Source organism: Euleptes europaea, chromosome 17 (genome assembly GCF_029931775.1).
Source record: "Euleptes europaea isolate rEulEur1 chromosome 17, rEulEur1.hap1, whole genome shotgun sequence".
Taxonomy (NCBI): Eukaryota; Metazoa; Chordata; class Lepidosauria; order Squamata; family Sphaerodactylidae; genus Euleptes; species Euleptes europaea.
Window position 1 is genome coordinate 18,621,252 of NC_079328.1, and position 21,966 is coordinate 18,643,217.

The 21,966-nt window shown below is 45.4% G+C and overlaps 2 protein-coding genes across 2 annotated transcripts in view; both read right to left on the reverse strand.

The window, feature by feature from the left end:
- The window catches only part of FAR2 (fatty acyl-CoA reductase 2), a 41,767-nt gene extending 34,832 nt beyond the window's left edge, over positions 1 to 6,935 (reverse strand). Inside the window, exon 1 of the mRNA XM_056862966.1 lies at positions 6,734 to 6,935. Coding sequence (XP_056718944.1) covers positions 6,734 to 6,922 — 189 coding nt within the window. The 5' untranslated portion in view covers positions 6,923 to 6,935. The remainder of the gene's footprint in view (positions 1 to 6,733) is intronic.
- Positions 6,936 to 19,358: 12,423 nt separating this feature from the next.
- On the reverse strand, positions 19,359 to 19,604 carry LOC130489219 (putative cytochrome c oxidase subunit 7A3, mitochondrial). Its single transcript, XM_056862971.1, is given in 1 exon segment — positions 19,359 to 19,604. A coding segment is annotated over 1 exon segment (246 nt).
- Between the last annotated feature and the right edge of the window lie 2,362 nt (positions 19,605 to 21,966).

Consider the following 21,966-nt stretch of genomic DNA (forward strand, 5'->3'; position numbering starts at 1 on the left):
AGAAGATTTTTAAAAATGCAGGGGGTGTGGTGGTTTTTACTACTTTTGCATAAGGTCTTACGCTTTTTTGGGGGGGGGGGCAAAACTACGCATGACACTAAAGCCCCGCTCCAGCCACTAAACCTATTCAGCTACTGGTCCCACGTTTTCAAGTGAGTCTTCACAGTTGTAAGGTTGCCAACCTCCAGGTACTTAGTAAACCATGAAATAGCAGAAATTGCATTTCTCAAGGAGGTGACTTGTGCCCCGGGGCCCTTGGCTGCACCAGGAAGACTATTTTGCCGCTGTTTCCCACCCACACAGTGTGAAAAATCCACTTCAGCCACCCTGATCCAGACACCAATGCCAGCGTGGCCTCAGCTATTCTTCTTTCTCCGATTTATTCCTGGTCTCAGCATGCTTTTCTAAGCAACTCCTCGTCACCCCCCTATGCAAACAAAGCATACATTTATTAACGCTTGCTTAGGAAGCGTCATGGCTTCTGTGTCATTCAGCAACAATCACACCTCGTGTTAGCCTGGAAAGATGGTGACGCGCCTTCCATGCACAACAGCCAGTAAACACAGAAGCTGATTATTCTAAGGCCAGGGAGACCGATGCAGCTGTGGCCCGGCCTCAACCCCGCCTGGGGTCAGCAGAGGTGATCTTGCACAGACAGCTCCTTAGGTTGTCTTTTTACATGGGATATAGTTATGCCAGGGTCCCTTTTAAGCCAATTCCCTTGAACCTCGGTAGCTGCCAGGGCTAAGATGCGTAAACGGTAAAGCTCAAGCGGAAAAATAAATGGACTTTGCACAACACCTAGCGCCTTTCTCCCCGTATGGTATAGTGCCCAGACATAAGTTGCACAAAAACGTGTGCAGGAAGAAATGCAAGTGGAGATGCAATAAGTCTGACTTAGTGCAAGCTGCTATTCCTGTCCTTTTCTTGCGCTTCTGCTTCCTTAAGAACTCTAGCATGGCACAAGCAGAAATATTGTTGTGCCGGATCCAGTCGAACATTTAGATTCCTGCAGTGGTGGTGAAAGTGTGCTGGGGCGGGGTGGGGGGCTGTTGGGGATTCTAAGTACACATGAACACATGAAGCTGCCTTATACTGAATCAAACCCTTGGTCCATCAAAGTCAGTACTGTCTACTCAGACCGGCAGCGGCTCTCCAGGGTCTTAGGCAGAGGTCTTTCACATCACCTACTTGCCTAGTCCCTTTATCTGGAGATGCTGGGGATTGAACCTGGGACCTTCTGCATGCCAAGCAGATGCTCTACCACTGAGCCATGCCCCCCCCTAGGGGCCAAGCAGATGAGGAGGCCCTACGCTCTGCTGAGCCTTGCCTTTTGCTCCAGAGACTGCAATAAACTATCACCTTATCGTGCAAGAATGAAGACAGAATGAGAAAGTCGAGCGTTAAGGTAAGTGGTGTGGGAAAAAGAAATCACTAGAGAAAGGCACAGCTTATAAAAGTTGGCTGGGTAGGGTCCAAAGCGCTCAGCATCTTGCCTCTTCCAGCTAAAACACAGCAGGATGGCTGCAGCAGGGCTTAGCTTGTAACTAAATGTTTCCAAAACAATTATTAACTCAATTAAAGTCTGATAACAGAAACGCATGAGAGAATCTTTGTTCGAATGAGTTTCTAATTATTGTTGCTTTCATGTTACCCGCTCTTGCAAGACGTGGCGAAGGTATACGGGAGGGGGTCAAACATCTGGCTACAAGGAGGAATGCAGGCTGTGGGGGCTCCCCTCCCCTGGAGAGCTACATTCTTAGCCCAAAGGGGAAATTTGAAGATGTTAGGATATCTAAAACCAAGTGGAGTCTTTCCCGTTGTGTAAAGCATGTGGAGAACTCTAAATTCAACAACATTTCTGCAGTCTGTAGAGAATTAAGAACATAAGAACATAAGAAAAGCCATGCTGGATCAGACCAAGGCCCATCAAGTCCAGCAGTCTGTTCACACATTGGCCAACCAGGTGCCTCTAGGAAGCCACAAACAAGATAACTGCAGCAGCATTATCCTGCCTGTATTCCACAGCACCTAATACAATAGGCATGCTCCTTTGATCCTGGAGAGAATAGGTATGCATCATGACTAGTGTCCATTTTGACTAGTAGCCATGAAAACCCCTCTCCTCCATGAACATGTCCACTCCCCTCTTAAAGCCTGCCATGTACCTCCCTGTAGTCAGAATATTTCTTCCAAAATTCCTGTTTGGGTTTCTTTCTACCTTAGTTAGAGAGCTCTTTTTGCAAAAATATAAATAAATAAAAATAAAAAGTAAAAAAAATTGAGCAATGAGGCTTATCTACAGATTTTCAAAACTATGTGATCCACGTGCAATAGGACCTTTCCTATTACCCAATCTCAATACAATACCTTTTCCCAGGGAAGACCATTCAGACATTCAAAGGCAATGTGCCATTGAGTAAGCAATCATAAAAGTGATCAAGAAATGTAGATAGACCATTTGGATGAGCCCAATTTAAGTGGTCGTTGCCTGAAAAACCTGAAGAGAGGTATATCTCTGGAGACCAAGTCCTATGAAGAAAGGCTGAAGGAGCTGGGTATGTTCAGCCTGAAAAGGAGAAGACTGAGAGGGGATATGATAACCATCTTCAAGTCCTTGACGTGCTGTCATATAAAGAGGATGGTGCCGAGTTGTTTTCTGTTGCCCCAGAAGGTCGGACAAAAACCAACGGGTTGAAATTAAATCAAAAGAATTTCCGTCTAGACATTAGGAAGTATTTTCTAACAGTTAGAGCGGTTCCTCAGAGGAACAGGCTTCCCTGGGAGGTGGTAAGCTCTCCTTCTCTGGAAGTTTTTAAGAAGAGGTTGGATGGCCGTCTGTCAACAATGCTGATTCTATGACCTTAGGCAGATGATGAGAGGGAGGAGATCTTGGCCATTTTCTGGGCGTGGAGTAGTGGGGGAAGTAGTTGTGAATTTCCTGCATTGTGCAGGGGGTTGGTCTAGATGACCCTGGTGGTACCTTCAACTCTATGATTCTATACTCTTGTAAGGTCAGTGGGGAAACATTTCTGCTCCAAAAATGGGGGAGGGGAATATGTTCCAGCAACTTCTAACTACCCATATTCTTGATAAAACATGTCTGGAGGACACAAAATGTCTATCAACACAAGCCTATTTTAATACAATACAAACAAAAAAATCTCCACATGACAGTCCAAGGACTGAGGAAAGTCAAACTTGAAATTCAGTCCCTTCATTAATTGTATGTGACATGGATATACTCATAGCAAGAAGTTTCCCGCCCCCCACCCCCGATACCTAGAGTCTTTGTCCTCATATGGAGTCCAGGTTTGAAGGAGGTCATGCTCATGACTCATCATGTAGCAGTCAAAAACCAAGCCATGTGCTGCACAAAGCCGATTCAGTGATCTTGTACTCGCAGTTATGTTATCGCTTGGCACTGCCGTCTCAATTTTTCTTTTAAAAAAGTGAAAAACTCCTACACAGGCCCATACCTTGGTCTAATCATAATAATCAATAGTTAATCCAGTAATGTATGCAAAGAGCTTTGAATGTTCCAAAGTGCATTTATATAGCATTTCCTATACAATGTGTTGGATCAGCTTTTCTACTGGTGAAAAAGGATCATGGCACCTGTATGGACAAAAGCCGCGTGGGACAGAAGTTGTGGTAAGAAGGGGAATTGGGGGAAACTGAGTGAAAAAGCTGGCTGGATCCTACCCTGTAAAGGTACCCCTACATTGCACTGTAGTGGTGGAAAGTGCTATCAAGTCACAGCTGGCCTACGGTGACCCCTCATGGGGTTTTTAAGGCAAGAGACATTCAGAGGTGGGGTTTTGCCATTGATTGACTCCGGGTGGAGACCCTGGACTTCCTTGGTGGTCTCCCACCCAAGTACTAACCAGGACCGACCCTGCTTAGCTTCCCAGATCTGACGAGATCAGGCTAGCTTGGGGCATCTTGGTCAGGGCCTACACTGCATAAGAGAAGCTGAAGCCTAGAGCAAGCAAGAGTAGGGGTCACTGGGTGCAAGCAAGCAGTCTGATCCTAAGCAGAGTTACACCCGTCTAAATGAAGAAAATGGGCTTAGAACATAGTTGCCAACGTCCGGGTGGGGGATGGAGTTCTCCCACAATTACAGTTGAACTCTAAACTACAGAGATCAGTTCCCTGATCTGTGCATGGCATGGCAGCTTTGAAGAGTGGGCTCTGTGGCAATAAATCACTGCTGAGGTCCCTCCCTTCCCCAAACTCCACCCTCCACCTCTTCTGAGAGGTCAAGTTCAACCGAAAGCTGGATTATGGAGAATGCCAGAACCAATATCCTATTGCTGTATTATTTATTATACTAAGATTGGCATGAACAATGGCACTGCTAACAGTGAAACTGTCATGAATTATGGAGCACGCCCAAGACCTTTAGCTCCTTATAGCTAAAATAAACACACATAAAAGCCAGCACAAAATGCCAGACGTCTTATGGATAAACTCTCATTGGGTCTGTAGCTTTGTTGTGAGGCCACATCAGAGTATAGGCAAGATGTAGACCTTCCTGCTCTCACTCTGGTGTTTGGCGGGTAAATAAATGGGGGTGGGGGAAGCGGGACCTAGCAATGGAGGACCCCCTTTGTGGAGATGGCGAGAATTGCTGGTTCTATGACTTTAGGCAGATCATGAGAGGGAGGGCATCTTGGCCATCTTCTGGGCATGGAGTAGGGGTCACTGGGGGCGTGGGGGGAGGCAGTTGTGAATTTCCTGCATTGTGCAGGGGGCTGGACTAGATGACCCTGGTGGTCCCTTCCAACTCTATGATTCTGTACCTCCTCCATGGTTTAAGTAGTTTCATCTAAGGAGTTATGTCCATTCTGACTTGAACAATGTGTGGTGAAGAATTAAATAGATTACGTTTGACTTAACTCCTTAAAAACTGCAGTTATGAAAAGGTTGCTATCCACAATCTATACTATACTTTTAGACTATGAAGAGGGAAACAGCTTTATGAGAAAATGGAATCCAATGCTGAAAGCAATCAAGCCAGATTTTCTCTGGAGAGAAAACCTCCCAAGTGCCAAGATGATGAAACAGCCTTGGTCCAGCTGCTCCACCGCCCAAACCAGGTCTCATTAAAGAAGAACTCTTATTCAAGATTTCAGTAACCCTGTTCACAAGTTACAGTGAACACATGTGCAATCCATGCACAGCGTAGAGTAATCCTCACATTACATACAACGCATGTACAGCTGAACGTGTGGTTGAAATGCCACATTTGTCCAGGTATTAATCAGTCCCTGGTTTCATTTATAAAGTAAATATCAGCAAACATCAGTTGGCTCTTCCTTACAAACAGGGGTACACATGTACATGCAGGTTGTGTGTGTATTCACTGTAACATGTGAATAGGCCTACTGGCCAGTAGGGATGGGGAGGGAGAAACGGCCCTACAGCCTCCAAGGCTGAGGGGCCCCAGCACTTTGGTTCATACTGCTGAAGGTTACTGAGCAAAGCAGCTTTTGCCCATCTGACCTCTCCCTTTTGACCCTCAGGGCTCACAGAGTCAGTTTACTTATCTAGTGAACAAGCATGCATGCATATTAACACTTTTTTTTGCATTAAATACCACATACTAAACTCAATAAAATATTCTAAGGTTGATATTTCATTTCCCTCTCACAACAACCCCTAGGACAGTGGTTCTCAACCTTTTTTGCTCCATTCCCCCCTTTCACCATTGTTTACAATATAATTCCCCCCTTCCCAAGATAGTCTAACGCCCCCCCCAAAAAAAACCACTACAATTTTACAGATTGTACATAGAATTATAGAGTTAGAAGGGGCCACCAGGGTCATCTAGTCCAACCCCCTGCACAATGCAGGAATTCCCCAACTACCTCCCCCACACACCCCAGTGACTAGAAGATGCCCAGAAGATGGCCAAGATCCCCTCCCTCACATGATCTGCCTAAGATCATAGAATCAGCATTGCTGACAGATGGCCATCTAGCCTCTGCTTAAAAACCTCCAGGGAAGGAGCACTTACCACCTCCCGAGGAAGCCTGTTCCACTGAAGGACCGCTTCAACATAATCTACAGGACATCACACTTTGCTGAATAGTGGTCCCAATCCCCCCCTGGAACCCTAAAATCCCCCCCTGGGGTGAATTCCCCCCTTGTTGAGAACCCATGACGAGCCCCGTGGCACAGAGTGGTAAGCTGCAGTACTGTAGTCCAAGCACTGCTCACAACCTAAGTTCGATCCCAATGGAAGTTGGTTTCAGGTAGCCGGCTCAAGGCTGACTCAGCCTTCCATCCTTCCGAGGTCGGTAAAATGAGTACCCAGCTTGCTGGGGGGTAAAGGGAAGATGACTGGGGAAGGCACTGGCAAACCACCCCATAAACAAAGTCTGCCTAGTAAACGTCAGGATGTGATGTCACGCCATGGGTCAGGAATGACCCGGTGCTTGCACAGGGGACCTTTACCTTTTGAGAACCCATGCCCTAGGAGGTAGGTTAGGCTGAGAATGACTGGTCCGATGTCACAGAGCTAGCTTCATGACAGAGTTGGGATTTGAACCTGGGTCCAACACTCTAACCACTACAAGACACTGGTTCTCCATTAATGATGAAAGGACACTGAATAAATGGGACACGGGGGGGGGGGGCATTTCCGTAACTGAATCTCGCTGTTAGTCATTTCCTTGAAAAGTCCAACCAAATGCCATAGATGCCGATGTAAAGTCCGGTTCCCTACCTTGCATTTCACCATGTCCACCACTCGCTCTTGCATTGATTGTCCAGCTTTGGACCTCACAAGGATGTAGACGGCCTTCACATCAGGGCTGGAGCGCAGGAGCTTTTCAACCAGGACTTTCCCCATAAAACCTGTGGCTCCTGTGACGAGTACTGACTTCCCATTGTAGTACGTGGCAATGGAAGACATGGTGCTTGCCTTTCAGCTTGTCCTTCTTCCAGCTTCTTTGTGGAGGTACCTAGCGGAAAGAAAAAGAATTGGTTTTTTGAGTCTTAAGACAAATTTTATTTAGGTATTGGTTTATTATGACAGTTTTTTCTATTCACAATTGTTTTAATATAGAGTAATTCATAAAATGAGTGATATAAGCAAGACAGAAGAATATCAACCAGAATAAGCTTGGGAAGTAAAAGTAAATTGAGAAGATACGACTATTCTTTGTATAGTTTGAAAGTCTCAGTGAAGAAATTTTGACATTGTTTGATTTTGGATCTCAATTGTAACTTAAATTTTTTCTTTTGTGTTTCCTCTATTGTTGTTTCTTAATAAAGCTAAATTTTAAAAAAAGAATTGGTTTTTACACCTTGCTTTTCTCTACCGTAAGGAGTCTCAGAGTGGCTTACAACTGCCTTCCCATTCCCACAACAGGCACCTTGTGAGGTAGGTGGGCCTGAGAGAGTTCTGAGAGAACTGTGACTGGCCCGAGGTCACCCAGCAGGCTTCATGTGGAGGAGTGGGGAATCCAGCCAGGGTCTCCAGATCAGAGTTCACCACTCTTAGCCACGACACCACATTGGCTCTCAAGACAAAAGACAAAGGAGTTCAAGGCATGAGATGCTGGAAAGATCAGAATTTTCAGAAATGGAGCAGTTTATTTATATTTTAAAATATTTACACACTACCTTTCCCCTTGGTGGGAGAGCCCGTTCCAGAGAGTGGGAACCACTACAGAAAAAGCACTGACTCTGGCTGACAACAGGTGGGTTACTTTAAGCAGGTCGGGGGAATAGCCAGTAGCCTAATGGTGCATGGGGACATATGGGAGACAGTCCCTTAGATATGTGGGTCCTAGGTCATGAAGGGCTTCAGAGACCATAACCAGCTCCTTGAACTGGATTCAGAAACAAACTTAGAGCGTCAGCACAATCCCTGCAACAGCTGCAGATCTCTGGGGTGAAAACTGAACTCGCCCAGCTTCTTTGGAGCAGCCCTATTTAAATGCAGTGCCGTGCCAGAGGAAAAAGTCCTGCAGGCTGCCACCAAGCCCTTTCAACTCAGCTGGCATCATATTACAAATGGGCATTATGGTGCCACGGGTCTGGGGCAAAATGAAGAATGCTCTGACCTGCCAAGAAGTAAGGAATTCAGAAGACTGTGCATTTCTTTTCTTTTCTTAAAGACTCCCCCCACCCTCCAAAAATCTTGGAAAAGGAGGAAAATGCTTGTGCGCCTGCCGGTTCAAGGCCCACAACCTCACGGGGCGAGGGTTTTCACTGCCTTCAGAATGGGTCCTTTGCTTGCCTTAAATTTGGGAGGAGCCCTACCCTCGGCGATCCTAGAAGGCAGATTTAGGAGATTACCAAGATCAAAATGGGGATGTCCCTGCAAGTCGGGTGAAGGTGAATCTGCTGCACATGTCTTTTTCGGGTGCTTTTTCTATCAGGAGGTCCGATACAAGCTAATTTCCCCTCTCCTTAATCTAATAAAGGACAGCTCCGAGGAATAGGGTTGCCAACCTTCAGGTACTAGCTAGAGATCTCCTGCCATTACAACTGATCTCCAGCCGGTAGAGATCAGTTCACCTGGAGAAAATGGCTGCCATGGCCATTGGACTCTATGGCATGGAAGTCCCTCCCCTCCCCAAACCCTGCCCTCCTTAGGCTCCACCCCAAAAACCTCCCACCGGTGGCGAAGAGGGACCTGGCAACCCTACCGAGGAAGGGAGGCTGAGGTGTCTCCTATGGGATGGGTCAGACCAGATGGTGAAACAAGTAGCTAAATTCTGTGCCACAATATATAAGATCCGTCAGACAAAGCTGGGGCTTGGTAACTTAACTTAAAATGGAAAATGTTTTATTAATTTGAGGACTGTTTAAATTATATAAGCGGTCAATTAATCGTATATCCTATAGTTTTAGTTGCTGTATATTCTCCAATGTTAATTCTGTAACTGATATGAATGTTTTTAATGGCATTTGCCGTATTAATAAATGAATCTGAATCTGCAAGGGAGGAGCCTTTTGGACAAGGGGTGTGTGTGTAACCTTTCAGCATGTCATCCCAATTGTGCAAGTGTGTGTGGGAGGGGAGTTCCACCTGGAAAGGTGTTTCACAATGAAAATGAGTAGGCTTGACAGTTTAATAGCTTGACTTCAGATGTTAAAGATTCTACCAGGCTTTTATACTCTGAAGCCCCCCCTCCCCCCCTTACAACCTCACACACATTTTGGGGTCATTTCCGGAGGGCCAAGATGAAGGCCCCTCTGATCGCAAGGTCCAGGAACAGGGACGGAAAAGAGAGAGGTCAGCTGCAACAGAAGTCATGACGTTTGGAAAACAGATCTGCTAGAAAGCTCAGCCTGAAATGGCTGTATGGCTTCTTCAGGTCAATGACCTAACACATCAACCTGACTTTCAACAAAAGAGAGGTATTCAATTAAAAAAGTAACAAAACTTGCATGCTGTTTTCTCCACCACAAGCAAACTCCAAGCTGTTTACAAATACATGCAAAAATGTTACAAAACCACCTGGTCGAAGCATGCAACAAACCCTATTTAATTAATATCACTGCATGTACCAAACATAAATTTCCAGCATCAGAAACAACTCACAGGAACTCACCTGCTAAGGATTCATCTGAATGCTGTTAAAACAACAACAACAACGCTCCACCTTGCAAAATTATGGTTGGAATGGGATGGCTAGAAGTTCCTGCAGGAGCCCGAGCAAATACTGGGACCCCCACCAAAAAAGGTTTGCAGTGGATCACCTCTGTTCGACCATCTCTAAGGCAGGGGATCACAAGGAGGAGCCAGCCCATTAAGCAAAGCTGGCACTCCGGTTCATGTAGAGCACTGGTTCCCAACCGGGGGTCCATGGACCCCCAGGGGTCCGTGAGAACTAAATTAAGGTCCGCGAAACAAAGTTATAAACCCATAATAAATTAATATTTTCAATTAAAAGTTCTCTATTATAAAAATATATATTCAAATTTTTTCTAAGTTTAATGCTTAACTAACAGTTATGATTAAAGTTTATTTTCAAATTCTCAGAATTTTTATTTTAAATCTTGGGGTCCCTGCACCGAACAAAAAAGTCCTAGTGGTCCCTGGCCAAAAAAAGGTTGGGAACCACTGATGTAGAGAGAAGCAAACCTTCACATAAGAGGGCTTGAGGCCACAAAAGGTTCCAATCCATTCTCTGCCGTGGAAGGTTGCTGGGTGACCTCAGGCCAGAAACACTTGCTCAACCCAACCTACGGCAAAGGGTCGTGGTGAGAGTAAAATGGAGGAGGGGAGACCAGTGTAGGTTGTCCTGAGCTCCCTGGAAGAAGGGCAGGATAAAAATGGGGTAAATAAAGCTTAACGCTAGCACCTTAAACCGAGTCCACAAGCATACTGGTAGCCATGTCACTGCTTCAAAGCAGGTGTTACATGACAAAAAATTGTGTGTTTTGGTTCACTAACAAGGTTTCCCAGATCCTAGCCTGAAAGTCTAACCACTGCACAATACTGGCTTTCATGGGGTGGCTGCTGCAGCTAAACAGCAAGGCTTGGGTGAGTCATGCAAGTCAGATAGTAGCCAGTCACCTGGAGGTTGCTACCATGCCTGGCTTCGATGAGTCCTCCCTCAAAAGCCACAATAGCCATGAAAAGGTCTATGCCACATCCCTCCAAGGCTTGAACACTGGCAATACTGTTGTTGTACTCTAGCAATGGCCTCTGAAGGCATCTGTTTCTTAAAGCTCCAGGTTCCCCTTTGATAATTTAGGGGTTTTATATCCCCTTCCCATCTCTCTCTCTCTCTCTCTCTCTCTCTCTCGTGCAAACCTGGGGCTTTTCTCAGGTTTATAAAAAGATCTGTCTTCTATCCATGGCCCCAATCTCTGGATTTAAGTATCCACAGATGGACCCACATTGAGAATTAGACACACTGATATTAAACAATACCGTACAAAGTTCATGCTGTGGTTTCCACAGCAAAAAAACAAAGTGTACCAAACCTCTAAAAGATTTTTAAATAGAAATGAGCATTAGCCTACAGAAATATAAGCTAGTTAGGCAAAACATAGTGAGCTAGCCTTTTGGAGATGAAGATTTTAAAGATGAACTCACAGTCCACAGGAGGCAGGGCTGTCTCCGCTATGGAACCTCACCATAGGAATGCCTTCCGAACATCCACCTGCCTGGTACCAAGCCGCCACACATTTTATTTATTTATATATCAGATTTATAATCCGCCCTCCCCAGCTTAGACCGGGCTCAGGGCCACTCACAATTAAAATAATAGTATGCTAAAATATGTTAAAACGTGTACAACATTTAAACATCTAAAGGGGCCGCTGGTGTGAGATACAGGCCACAGCAATACTACAACATTCCACGTCCCCAAGGTGGAATAATTCAAAGGGGATGGGTCTGCAGGGTAGGGTACAGAGACATAAGGTATCAGGAGAGGATGCCCCTCTTATCCAGCAACTTCAGACTTTTCTAATTTTGTTCGGGGCGGTGGTGAAGCTTTGCTCTATTGCTGCTTTTTATGCTTGACGCCCAGGTAGCTACTTTTAATCTCTGTTTTTTGACGATGGTTTTATTGCATGTTTTCGTTTGTTTTTGTATTTTTACATCCTTTCAAAGGAAGGTGCTTTTATCAGAACGGTACTTCTGTGCTGCAGCTGGCTTTAGTTTTATTTCCTCATTTTATTTTTAACCTTTATAAGCCACCATAGGAGGTTTTTTTTTTTTTTTAAAGTGTGGGATTAAGTTGTCTATAAACCAAGGGTGAAAACGCATGGTCACTTTATCCTCCTTTAATCCCTGTTTCAGCCAGGATTCAGCCAGGATCGAACGCATGCGTTTCGCTTAATGTGCGTTCGATCCTGGTTAAAAGTCTGGTAAAATACATTACAGCCCAACTTTCCATTAATTAGATTGAGTTGGGCTGTGATGGGAATGCAATTAGATTCGAGTTCAATAGCACCTTAGAGACCAACAAGGGTATACACTTTTGGGAGTCAAAGTTCCACATTTGTAAATAAAAGAGAATGGTGTTCCTTAATTCCAATTTATTGAAGTTGTAATGTATTTATCAATCAATGATCTATGATAACCTGGAATAAAGAAACAAAACGAAGTGCTTAAAAGGAGCAAGATTGTCAGTTATGATGGTAATAGACTTTAGAAAACTCCCCCCTCCCTTCTGATTGCCTTATATCGGGGAAAAAAGCAAAGGTGCCTTCTACCGGGCAGTGGTATGAGAAGGTGTGGGATCTTTTAATTTGAGATAAGATATCTTCACAACTCAAAGTAGCAAGTAACTTATCTTACTCTATGAACTTTTAAAATAGATGGCTGCCTTTTCAAGAATATGTGGACAAGGGACCACCACAAAGTAAACGATGCCCACGAAACTATCGTAGGATTTGCATTCATTAAGTTCTGCTAAGTGAATACAACAAATGGTATGTTTTCTGCAAAAACACCGATGTATAATATTGGAACATATATTGGAACATCTCGACTGTACAAGGATGTTTAAGCTATTGTTGTATTTTTATTTTTGTTGCTGTTATTATAAACCAAACTTAAAATAGTTATATAAAAAAAGAAAACTCCCCCCTCCCAACTGCTGACACATGGTATCCTGCAATACTTCATTCTGCTGAACCCCCGTTCTCGAGGCCACATATTACCTACAAAAGCATATATCGCTCGAGGGTTTTTAAAATACAAAGTACCTGGTGGACAGGCTGGGGGCTGCTTAAGCTTTTCCTCCACTATCCAATTTTTCGACTCACTCGCTTCCTAGGTTACTTCTTTCCCCATGATTGTCATGAGATGCTGGCTAGCAGCTGTTTTCAGCCAGTAGCCACTGTTGGTTTTGGAATGGCTGCGATTCCCTCCAGAAGCAGCCCTATGGAAAAACACATGGCAGGATTCTCAGCTGAGGACTGCTCAGGCGCCTTTCCATACGGCCAGGTCTCCATCTGCTCACATAAATCACAATATGGGAAGCCGCTAGAGGGTAATCCAGCAGTGCCAGGAGACGTCTCCAAAGTGCACACAGAGGCTGCCATAAACTCCATCACATACCCCTCACTGTAGCCAAGGATTGCCGAACTTGCTCCTTTCCCTTGATGAAACTAACCGTATGCTATTTTACCAGTTTCTCTCTCAGGATCTACCAGTTTCAAAGTAGTTCAGGAAAGGTTTCTGACTCTCTTCCTTCTCCTTTTGCCCTCAACCAACACTGCTTTGTTGGAATGGGGCCAGGGACATACATGCTAGGTGTATTCTTTCCCTTTCAGCGCTCATCCCCCCCCCCATATTTGAACTTGATAATCCTGAGTAGTCTCTTTTGCTCACCTTCTCCAGCTTCACACTTTCGAAGAACTCCCCACCCCAGGAGAAGACACTTGCAGAAAACCTCCCCAGCCAGTCAACTCTGCTGCCCGTCTCCAAGGCACCACTGACCTGTTTAACAACAGACAACAACCAAGACTTCCTTTACTTTGGGCTGCAGGAACCAAGAGAGGAATAGGAACCAGGAATGGTTGTTGCCGGAGGGGACTGTGCTGTGGTCCTGGAAACAAATTCTGAGCCAGCCGTGTGCTCAGAGGCACCCCGTTCCTTTATTTTAAGACTCTGCGGTACAAGATGAGTACAGCTGCATTTTCCTGGCAGTAAGCCCCACTGAATAAAAATAGGGTCTGCTTCCGAGTAGGTGTGCTCACAATTGCTCCTGATGTGTACAGTGGTGGAGAAGCTTGGGAAAAAGGAATGTATTTTTTGTGGAAGTCTCCATGAAGAGCGAAGGGGTGGGGAACGCGTGGGTTTGTTTGTGTATGGAGTGGAACAGAACGTCTGCTGCTGTTGTCCTGGTTATTGTCATTCTAATTCCTGTTCCTTAATTTAAATGTGAGGGGGAAGGCGGCGAGACATCCCATGTTGTTGCAAGGCTCCAGCAACCTCCCAAATCTCCTGTTATTGCCTGCTGAGTTTTGTTCAATTTGGATGGGAAACCAAGAAGGTGTGTGTGTGTGTGTTAAGTGCTGTCAAGTCGCTTCCGACTCATGGCGACCCTATGAATGAAAGTCCTCCAAAATGTCCTATCTTTGACAGCCTTGCTCAGATCTTGCAAATTGAGTGGCTTCCTTTATTAAGTCCATCCATCTCTTGTTGGGTCTTCCTCTTTTCCTGCTGCTCTCAACTTTTCCTAGCATGACTGTCTTTTCCAGTGACTCTTGTCTTCTCATAATGTGGCCAAAATACGACAGCCTCAGTTTAGTCATTTTAGCTTCTAGGGTCAGTTTAGGCTTGATCTGATCTATAACCCACTGATTTGTTTTTTTGGGCAGTCCACGGTATCTGTAACACTCTCTTCCAACACCACATTTCAAAGGAATCTATTTTCTTCCTATCAGCTTTCTGCACTGTCCAGCTTTCACACCCATACATAGTAATAGGAAATATGATGGCATGAATTAATCTAGTCTTGGTGGCCAGTGACACATCCTTACACTTCAAAATCTTTTGTAGCTCCTTCATGGCTGCCCTTCCTAGTCTCAATCTCAGACCCAATAAAAGGAAGGTGTGGTCTTCCATGGAACCCAATAGGAGATAATAAAGGTAAAGGTCTCCTGTGTAAGCACCAGGTCATTCCTGACCCATGGGGTGACGTCACATCCCGACGTTTCCAAGGCAGACTTGTTTGCGGGGTGGTTTGCCAGTGCCTTCCCCAGTCATCTTCCCTTTACCCCCAGCAAGCTGGGTACTCATTTCACCAACCTCGGAAGGATGGAAGGCTGAGTCAACCTTGAGCCGGCGACCGGAAACCGACTTCCGTCGGGATCGAACTCAGGTCATGAGCAGAGCTTTTGATTGTAGTACTGTAGCTTAACACTCTGCGCCACGGGGCAGAGATAGGAGATAATAGGGAAATAGAATTATGAAAATGAAACCAACAATAAAATAAACTGAATCACATGAAGCCATCCATTAATGAGACAGTCCCTTTTTGAATTGATAACAAAAATGGAAGAACCAAAACAAATTCCCATGCATGAGTCTAGCCAACAGATCTGTTTCAGGTCAGAAAACGGAACAGGTGTATATGTGTGCCGTCAGGTCACAGTTGACTTACGGCGACCCCATTGGGTTTTCAAGGCAAGCAATGTTCAGAGGTTATTTGCCATTGCCTGGCTCTGCATGGGTTGAGAGAGTTCTGAGGGAAAGGTCACCCAGCAGGGTTCATGTGGAGGAGTGGGGAATTGAACTTGTTTCTCCAGATTAGAGTCGGCCGCTCTTAACCACACCACGCTGGCTCTCTTTGAACAATGTGGCTTTACACGATTTCTGGAGCTTCTGAAGGGTCAATGCCTCTCTTGACACTCTAGGAAGTCTGTTCTGTAAAAGAGGGAAGGGACTTTGCTTGCAAAACCTTCCCTGCCTGCAGGCCGGTCAACTTGGCCTTACCCAAATACTAGAGTGGATTATTAATTGGTTGGACTGTGAGCACCTAGAAAAGAATGCTCTGATTACTTAGAGCCAGTGTAGGTTTATCAAGAACAAGCCACGGCCGATTGTGCTTGTCTCTGTTTTTAGTGGTAGACCACAGGAATGCTGTGAATGAGGTGTATCTTGATCTCACCAAAGCGTTGACAAAGTCTTCCGTAAAATCCTTGCGGACAAGATGGTTACATGTGGACTGGACGATAATCCTGTCAGATGGATTTACAGCAAATCCATTAGAGGCAGCATATGCATTTTGCAAATAAACCAATAAATCCTAGTTGGAACTGGCGTGTCCAACAAGTGCGCAAATCTGGGGTGGCAGAGACCTGGCAGCAGTATGTGCAAGAAGGATCTCTGTATCGTAAGCTGAACCTGAGCCAGAAGTGTGATGCAGCTGCTAAAAAAGCTAAGGCAATCCTGGGGTGAGATCCAGACTAAAGTTATTCTCTGTTCTCATTGGGAACAAAGGCTCATTCCCTTTACCCCCTCCAATCATTACATGATGTGATATGCAAAGCTGCTGAGACAAATGGTGGCTTTCCAGGTAGCCTATCGGAAAGAACTGAATGGGTGGTACAGGAGCTGGATTTCCTGCTGAGCCTTAAGCAAATATCCCCACCTGTTTGCAACTGTGAGGTTAGGGCCGACAGGAAGGGAAAGGAGCACTTCCTGCATGCCAGTCTTGATTCGAATTGGGGCTCCATGCAGCTGGAAAATTACACTTTTCTGATTGAAGACCCAGACGTGATCTGAGAACTTCCGACTTTGTAACATGCAGCAAGGTCCACATCCCACCCTCCCCAGCATACTTTCAGGCCTTTAGTTCTTCTCCACCTGGTTCTTTCATCGCAGACAAGGAGCAAGCAATGAAGTGATTTAGAAAAAGTTCTCGTTTGAGGTGTTTGTGAGAAAACACCCATCCCAACAAGGCTTTTGGAACAGAAGGGCTGTAGCTCAGTGACAGAACATCTGCTTGGCATGCAGAAGGTCCCAGGTTAAATCACCAGCATCTCCAGTTAAAAGGAACCAGGCAAGTAGGTGATGTGAAAGACCTCTACCTGAGACAGTGGAGAGCTGCTGCTGGTCTAAGTAGACAATACTGACTTTGATGGACCAAGGGTCTGATTCAGTACAAGGCAGCTTCATGTGTTCAAGAGGAGCACATTTATCATGATGCATACCTATTCTCTCCAGGAACAGAGGAGCATGCCTATTATCTTGGGTGCTGTGGAACACAGGCAGGATGGTTCTGCTGCAGCCGCCTTGTTTGGGGGCTTCCTAGAGGCACCTGGTTGGCCACTGTATGGACAGACTGCTGGACTTGATGGGCCTTGGCCTGATCCAGCAGGGCCTTTCTTATGTTCTTATGACTTGAGCAACCGAATTGTGCCCCAAATCTTCCCAGGGTAGAAATAATGCCCCAACAGACCGCCACATTAACAGACTACTGTATTTAGTTAATCTGAAATAATAGTATTTCATTGTACCCCCCACATCTATTTAATCTGATCTTAAACAGGGAGATAAGATTCAATGATAACACTATTAGCAGATTTGTTTTTACTTTATGCAAGGAAATGTGGGGTGGGTGGGAACAGCTGCTAGCTTAAGGGGGTTACCGCATTATGTAATCCCAGCGATGTATTAAGAGTTTGGAAATGTTATAAAAAATACTGTTCGCACTTTGTTTGGCCCCTTTAGCTGTGAAGATGTCTTCCAACCATTTTTTAGCCGTGGCATCCAAAAACCCTTTTAAAGTGATGTTTTTTATAACATTTTCAAACTCTTAATACATCGCTGGGAATACATAATGTGGTAACCCCCTAAATCGCTAAAACAAAACAAAAGAAAGAAAGAAAACTACCCTTCCTCTGAGGAGCTCAGGAGGGTTCAGGGTTGTCCTGTTTTGAAAGAGGGGTGTAAATGATTTAATAATAAACATATCCCACGTCAGTCTTCCCATGGTCTCCAGTGAACTAAGAGAGGGATTTCCTTGTTCCCCCCAGAAGCAAAACAGCAAGGCCCGAGTAGTGATAATGGATCTGTTCTGGACAGAAGTATGGAGAAAGCAGGAATCCTACAGGTTTCAAATGGCCACAACATACAGTTTCATCTGTTCTTTGTGCCTAACTCGCGATCAACCATAACTGCGGGCTAGCGATGCACCAGATTTCTCCGCGAAACTGCTCCATGCACAAAGGTGCAGCATTTGATGCTCATTATTAAACTGTGAGCTGATCAGGAGTAAGTTTGAATTGCATCGAGCAACTCAAATAGCTGCCAAATACAAGGTTTTCAGCTGCCTTTTGGTCAAAAGCCAACTCAAGGCTGATCGAGGGATCAGACGGGGCACCGCTTCTGACCTCCTGGAAAAGGGAGCGGAGAAAGCACTCATGTCTCGTCATTCCCCTCCAAGCTGGGACAGACACAGAGCTGTAAATCTCTGCATTGCAAAGGGGAAAGGAGAAATGGCTTGATCCTCTCTTTTTCCATGCTGCCCAAGCTGATGGCTTGAGGTGGGGAGAAGGGAAGTCAGCTGGGCTTCTGATTCCCCCTCCCAAAATTGCTGCATTTAACCAAGTCTGGGAGGCAGCAAAGTTTCCAGGATGGGAGATTAGAAGAATCTGACTTCCAGTGGATCAGCGGGGGGTTAGCTCCTGATCTCCACCCCTGAAATAAACTCTTCTGTGTACATAACAAAATTTCCACAGAAGGAATGCCTGGAGACCAAGCCCTGTGAGGAAAGGCTAAGGAAGTTGGGAATGTTGAGTCTGCAGAAGAGGATGTTGAAGGGGAACATGACAGCTCTCTTTAAGTATTTGAAGAGCTGTCAGAGGAAGGCAGGGAGCTGTTCCCATTGGCAGCAGAGGATAGGACTCGCGATAATGGGTTTAAATTGCGGGAGGAAAGGTACCAGCTGGATATCAGGAAAAATTCTTTTACAGTAAGAGTTGTTCGACAGTGGAATCAGCTACCTAGGGAGGTGGTGAGCTCCCCCTCACAGGCAGTCTTTAAGCAGAGGCTGGATAAACACTTGTCAGGGATGCTCTAGGCTGATCTGGCACTAAGCAGGGGGTAGGACTAGATGGCTTGTATGCCCCCTTCCAACTCTATGATTGAGATTGAGCCCATGCTGGTGACTCATCAGCTGGAGTCAGCTTCTGATGGCTGCAAGTAGCCTAGTGAATAGGGACCACTGGCAAACAGGAAATGAGCTGACCCGGCCGGTCCTACATCCCTACTGCAGGCATTCAGACAACTTTGGGGCAGAAAACTGGCACGCGTAAGAAATAGAGATGGAAAGTCATAAATGGAGACAAACTTCCATGGGTGGGGTTATGTAGCCAATAATTCGAGAACCAATGCATCGGGATGGATCCTGCACATGTTTCACCAGTGAAGATGCCTTCCCTTGAGGCAGTGTCTTCCATCAAGGAAAGACTTCTTTTGTCAGAGGAAAGTGCCTCCAGTAGTGGAACAGATGCACAGGTTCCAACCCATACTAAAGGTAAAGGTCCCCTGTGCAAGCACCGGGTCATTCCTGACCCATGGGGTGATATCACATCCCGAAGTTTACGAGGCAGACTTTGTTTCCGGGGTGGTTTGCCAGTGCCTTCCCCAGACCTCGGAAGGATGGAAGGATGGAAGGCTGAGTCAACCTTGAGCCGGCTACCTGAAACCAACTTCCGTTGGGATCGAACTCAGGTCGTGAGCAGAGCTTGGACTGCAGTACTGCAGCTTACCACTCTGCGCCACGGGGCTCATCTACTGATTCCCAAATCTCATATTTGCCACCCCAACGATGTCCCCCCATAGCAATCTAAAACTGCTTTATTGACTGGTTTTCAATAGTACAACTCAATAAATATTGATTCCAGGCACATCAGTATTTCTATTTCTTGGGCATAGCAGCCATGAAGAGTTCATAAACGATGTAGCCTGTTCCAAAAACGTTAAGAGCCATGGTTGTTCGGTATAGCTGTGTATCTATTTTTCCACCTTTGAGGTATATTGGAATGCCATTATCTTCCTGGAAAAGTTTATTGCACTCTGGAACCTTATTTTGAATCTGCCTATGTGAGGCAGTACTTATTTTTTGCTGGGAAACGTTTCAAAGAGCCAAAACGTTCCAAAGCATCTTGAATACTTCCACTTCACCTTCTTTTTCTTCTTCTTCCTCTCAAACGCAAACCCACCCCAACGATGTTTTGACTATCATCATTGAAGAAATTTAATCCTGCTGTTTAATATTTGGTGTATTGCTCTTGCTCTTGATTCAATTTATTTATAGTCATAGACCATCAAATAAAACAGAATTACAGAATTGCTTGATGAATAATAAAGCACGTAGACAAAGTATGGCTAAAATACAATACTTAAAATGACAAAAGCATTACAAAAATAATCCAGTCATATATATTCGTAAAATTAGTATAAAACCAGTCTAAAAGGTTTTGGACAGTAAAGATCTCATGCTTCCTTGGCTATTGCATAGATTTAGTCCAGCTCTGCCTTATTTTGATTGCTAGCCAAGCAAATCTGGCAACTCTATTAATTTAACTAATAGAGTTGCCAGATTTGCTTGGCTAGCAATCAAAATAAGACAGAGCTGGACTAAATCTATGCAATAGCCATTGTATCCGATATTGTATCCGATAATAAAAGCTTAAGATGTTCTTCCCTCACAACTCTAGAACAATTTACAAGTAATGGGATCAGTGATCTCATGCGTATATAATTGCACAGTTTGCATTCAAATAACACATGTTCAGAGGTTTCAAGCGCATCTTGTTTACAAATACATTTGTGTGCCTCCAGTGGGAGACTTGCCCTTGACTGTGGATTTAGCCACCCTCGATTTGTACAAGACAATGAGATCTGTCACAATACCGTTTCATTATAATGTGCCTCTTCAGATATGATAAAATTTATGCCCCGAGGCTAGGGCAGATTCTCTGATGTAATCCCAGCGTGATTAAAAACTCGCTGGGGCGGTTTCCTCTAGAATGTGGCAGCAGGATGGAGTCGTTCCTGCCGAACACACACATCAAGCCTTCCGACGGCGTCTTAACCCAAGAACTTCCTCCTCACTGACTCATCCAAATTCAGTGGACTGAGTGAGAGAGAAAGCCAGCTTAGAAGTGCCCCAGTTTTAGCAGGGAAGAGGACCCAAAATAGAACCTGACGGGGAGCGGGGAACTGAAGCGCTCCAGCAACTAAAAAAAACAGCAGACAGCCGAGATAAATAGCTGTATACCAAAAGGGGAGAGAGTCTGCCTGGCACGTGCTAACCAGTTGTTGACAAAAAGAAACTGCGATCCGCTCAGCCATACAGCAGCATGGACTCCATGAATGTGACGCCCTCAGACGTTATGCACCCATCTGCCCCAGCAAGTGGTATTAGGCGGAATTATTTTAAATCCATAAGAACATAAGAAAAGCCCTGCTGGATCAGACCAAGGCCCATCAAGTCCAGCAGGCTGCTCACACAATGGCCAACCAGGGGCCTCTAGGAAGCCCACAAACAAGGCGACTGCAGCAGCACCATCCTGCCTGTTGAACCCTATCCAGCAGCCCAAGCCTGGACAACGCAAACATGAAAGCCCAAAGACACATTTGCAGTCCGTTTGGATCTCTTTGAAGGAGCATCTAAGGCCTCTTTAAAGGGGGGATGGAGAACTTGTGTGATGGAGAGCCAGCGTGGTGTAGTGGTTAAAGTGTAGTGGTTAAAGTGTCAGACTAGGATATGGACAGCCCAGGTTCAAATCCCCACTCTGCCATGGAGACTTGCTGATTGACTTTGGGTCAGTCACACGCTCTTAGTCTCGACCCTGCAAGAATGTGGCAGGGAGACCCCCAAGGAATGCCAGGCGTGGGACTCGGAGGCAGGCAATGGCAAACCACCTTGGAACGTCTCTTGCCTAAGGGGTCACCATAAGACTGCTGTGACTTGACAGCAAAAAAAAAACAAACAAAGGTGGGAACAAAAGAAATGTTTGAAACCATCTATCTGCATCCTCCTTTTGGCCCTGGCTTCAGAATGTAACACTGTTTTTTCTTTTCTGCTATAGCCAGCCATACACCTGGCCCATTTGGACCTGAACACATGAAACTGCCTTATAGAAGGAGGAGGAGTTGGTTTTTATATGCCGACTTTCTCTACCACTTAAGGGAGAATCAAACCGGCTTACAATCACCTTCCCTTCCCCTCCCCACAACAGACACCCTGTGAGGTAGGTGAGGCTGAGAGAATGCGACTTGCCTAAGGTCACCCAGCTGGCTTCGTGTGTAGGAGTGGGGAAACAAATCCAGTTCACCAGATTAGCCTCCGCCGCTCATGTGGAGGAGTGGGGAATCAAACCCGGTTCTCCAGATCAGACCCCACCACTCCAAACCACCACTCTTAACCACTACACAATGCTGGCTCTAATACTGAATCAGACCCTGGGTCCATCAAAGTCAGTATTGTCTACTCAGACCGGCAGCGGCTCTCCAGGGTC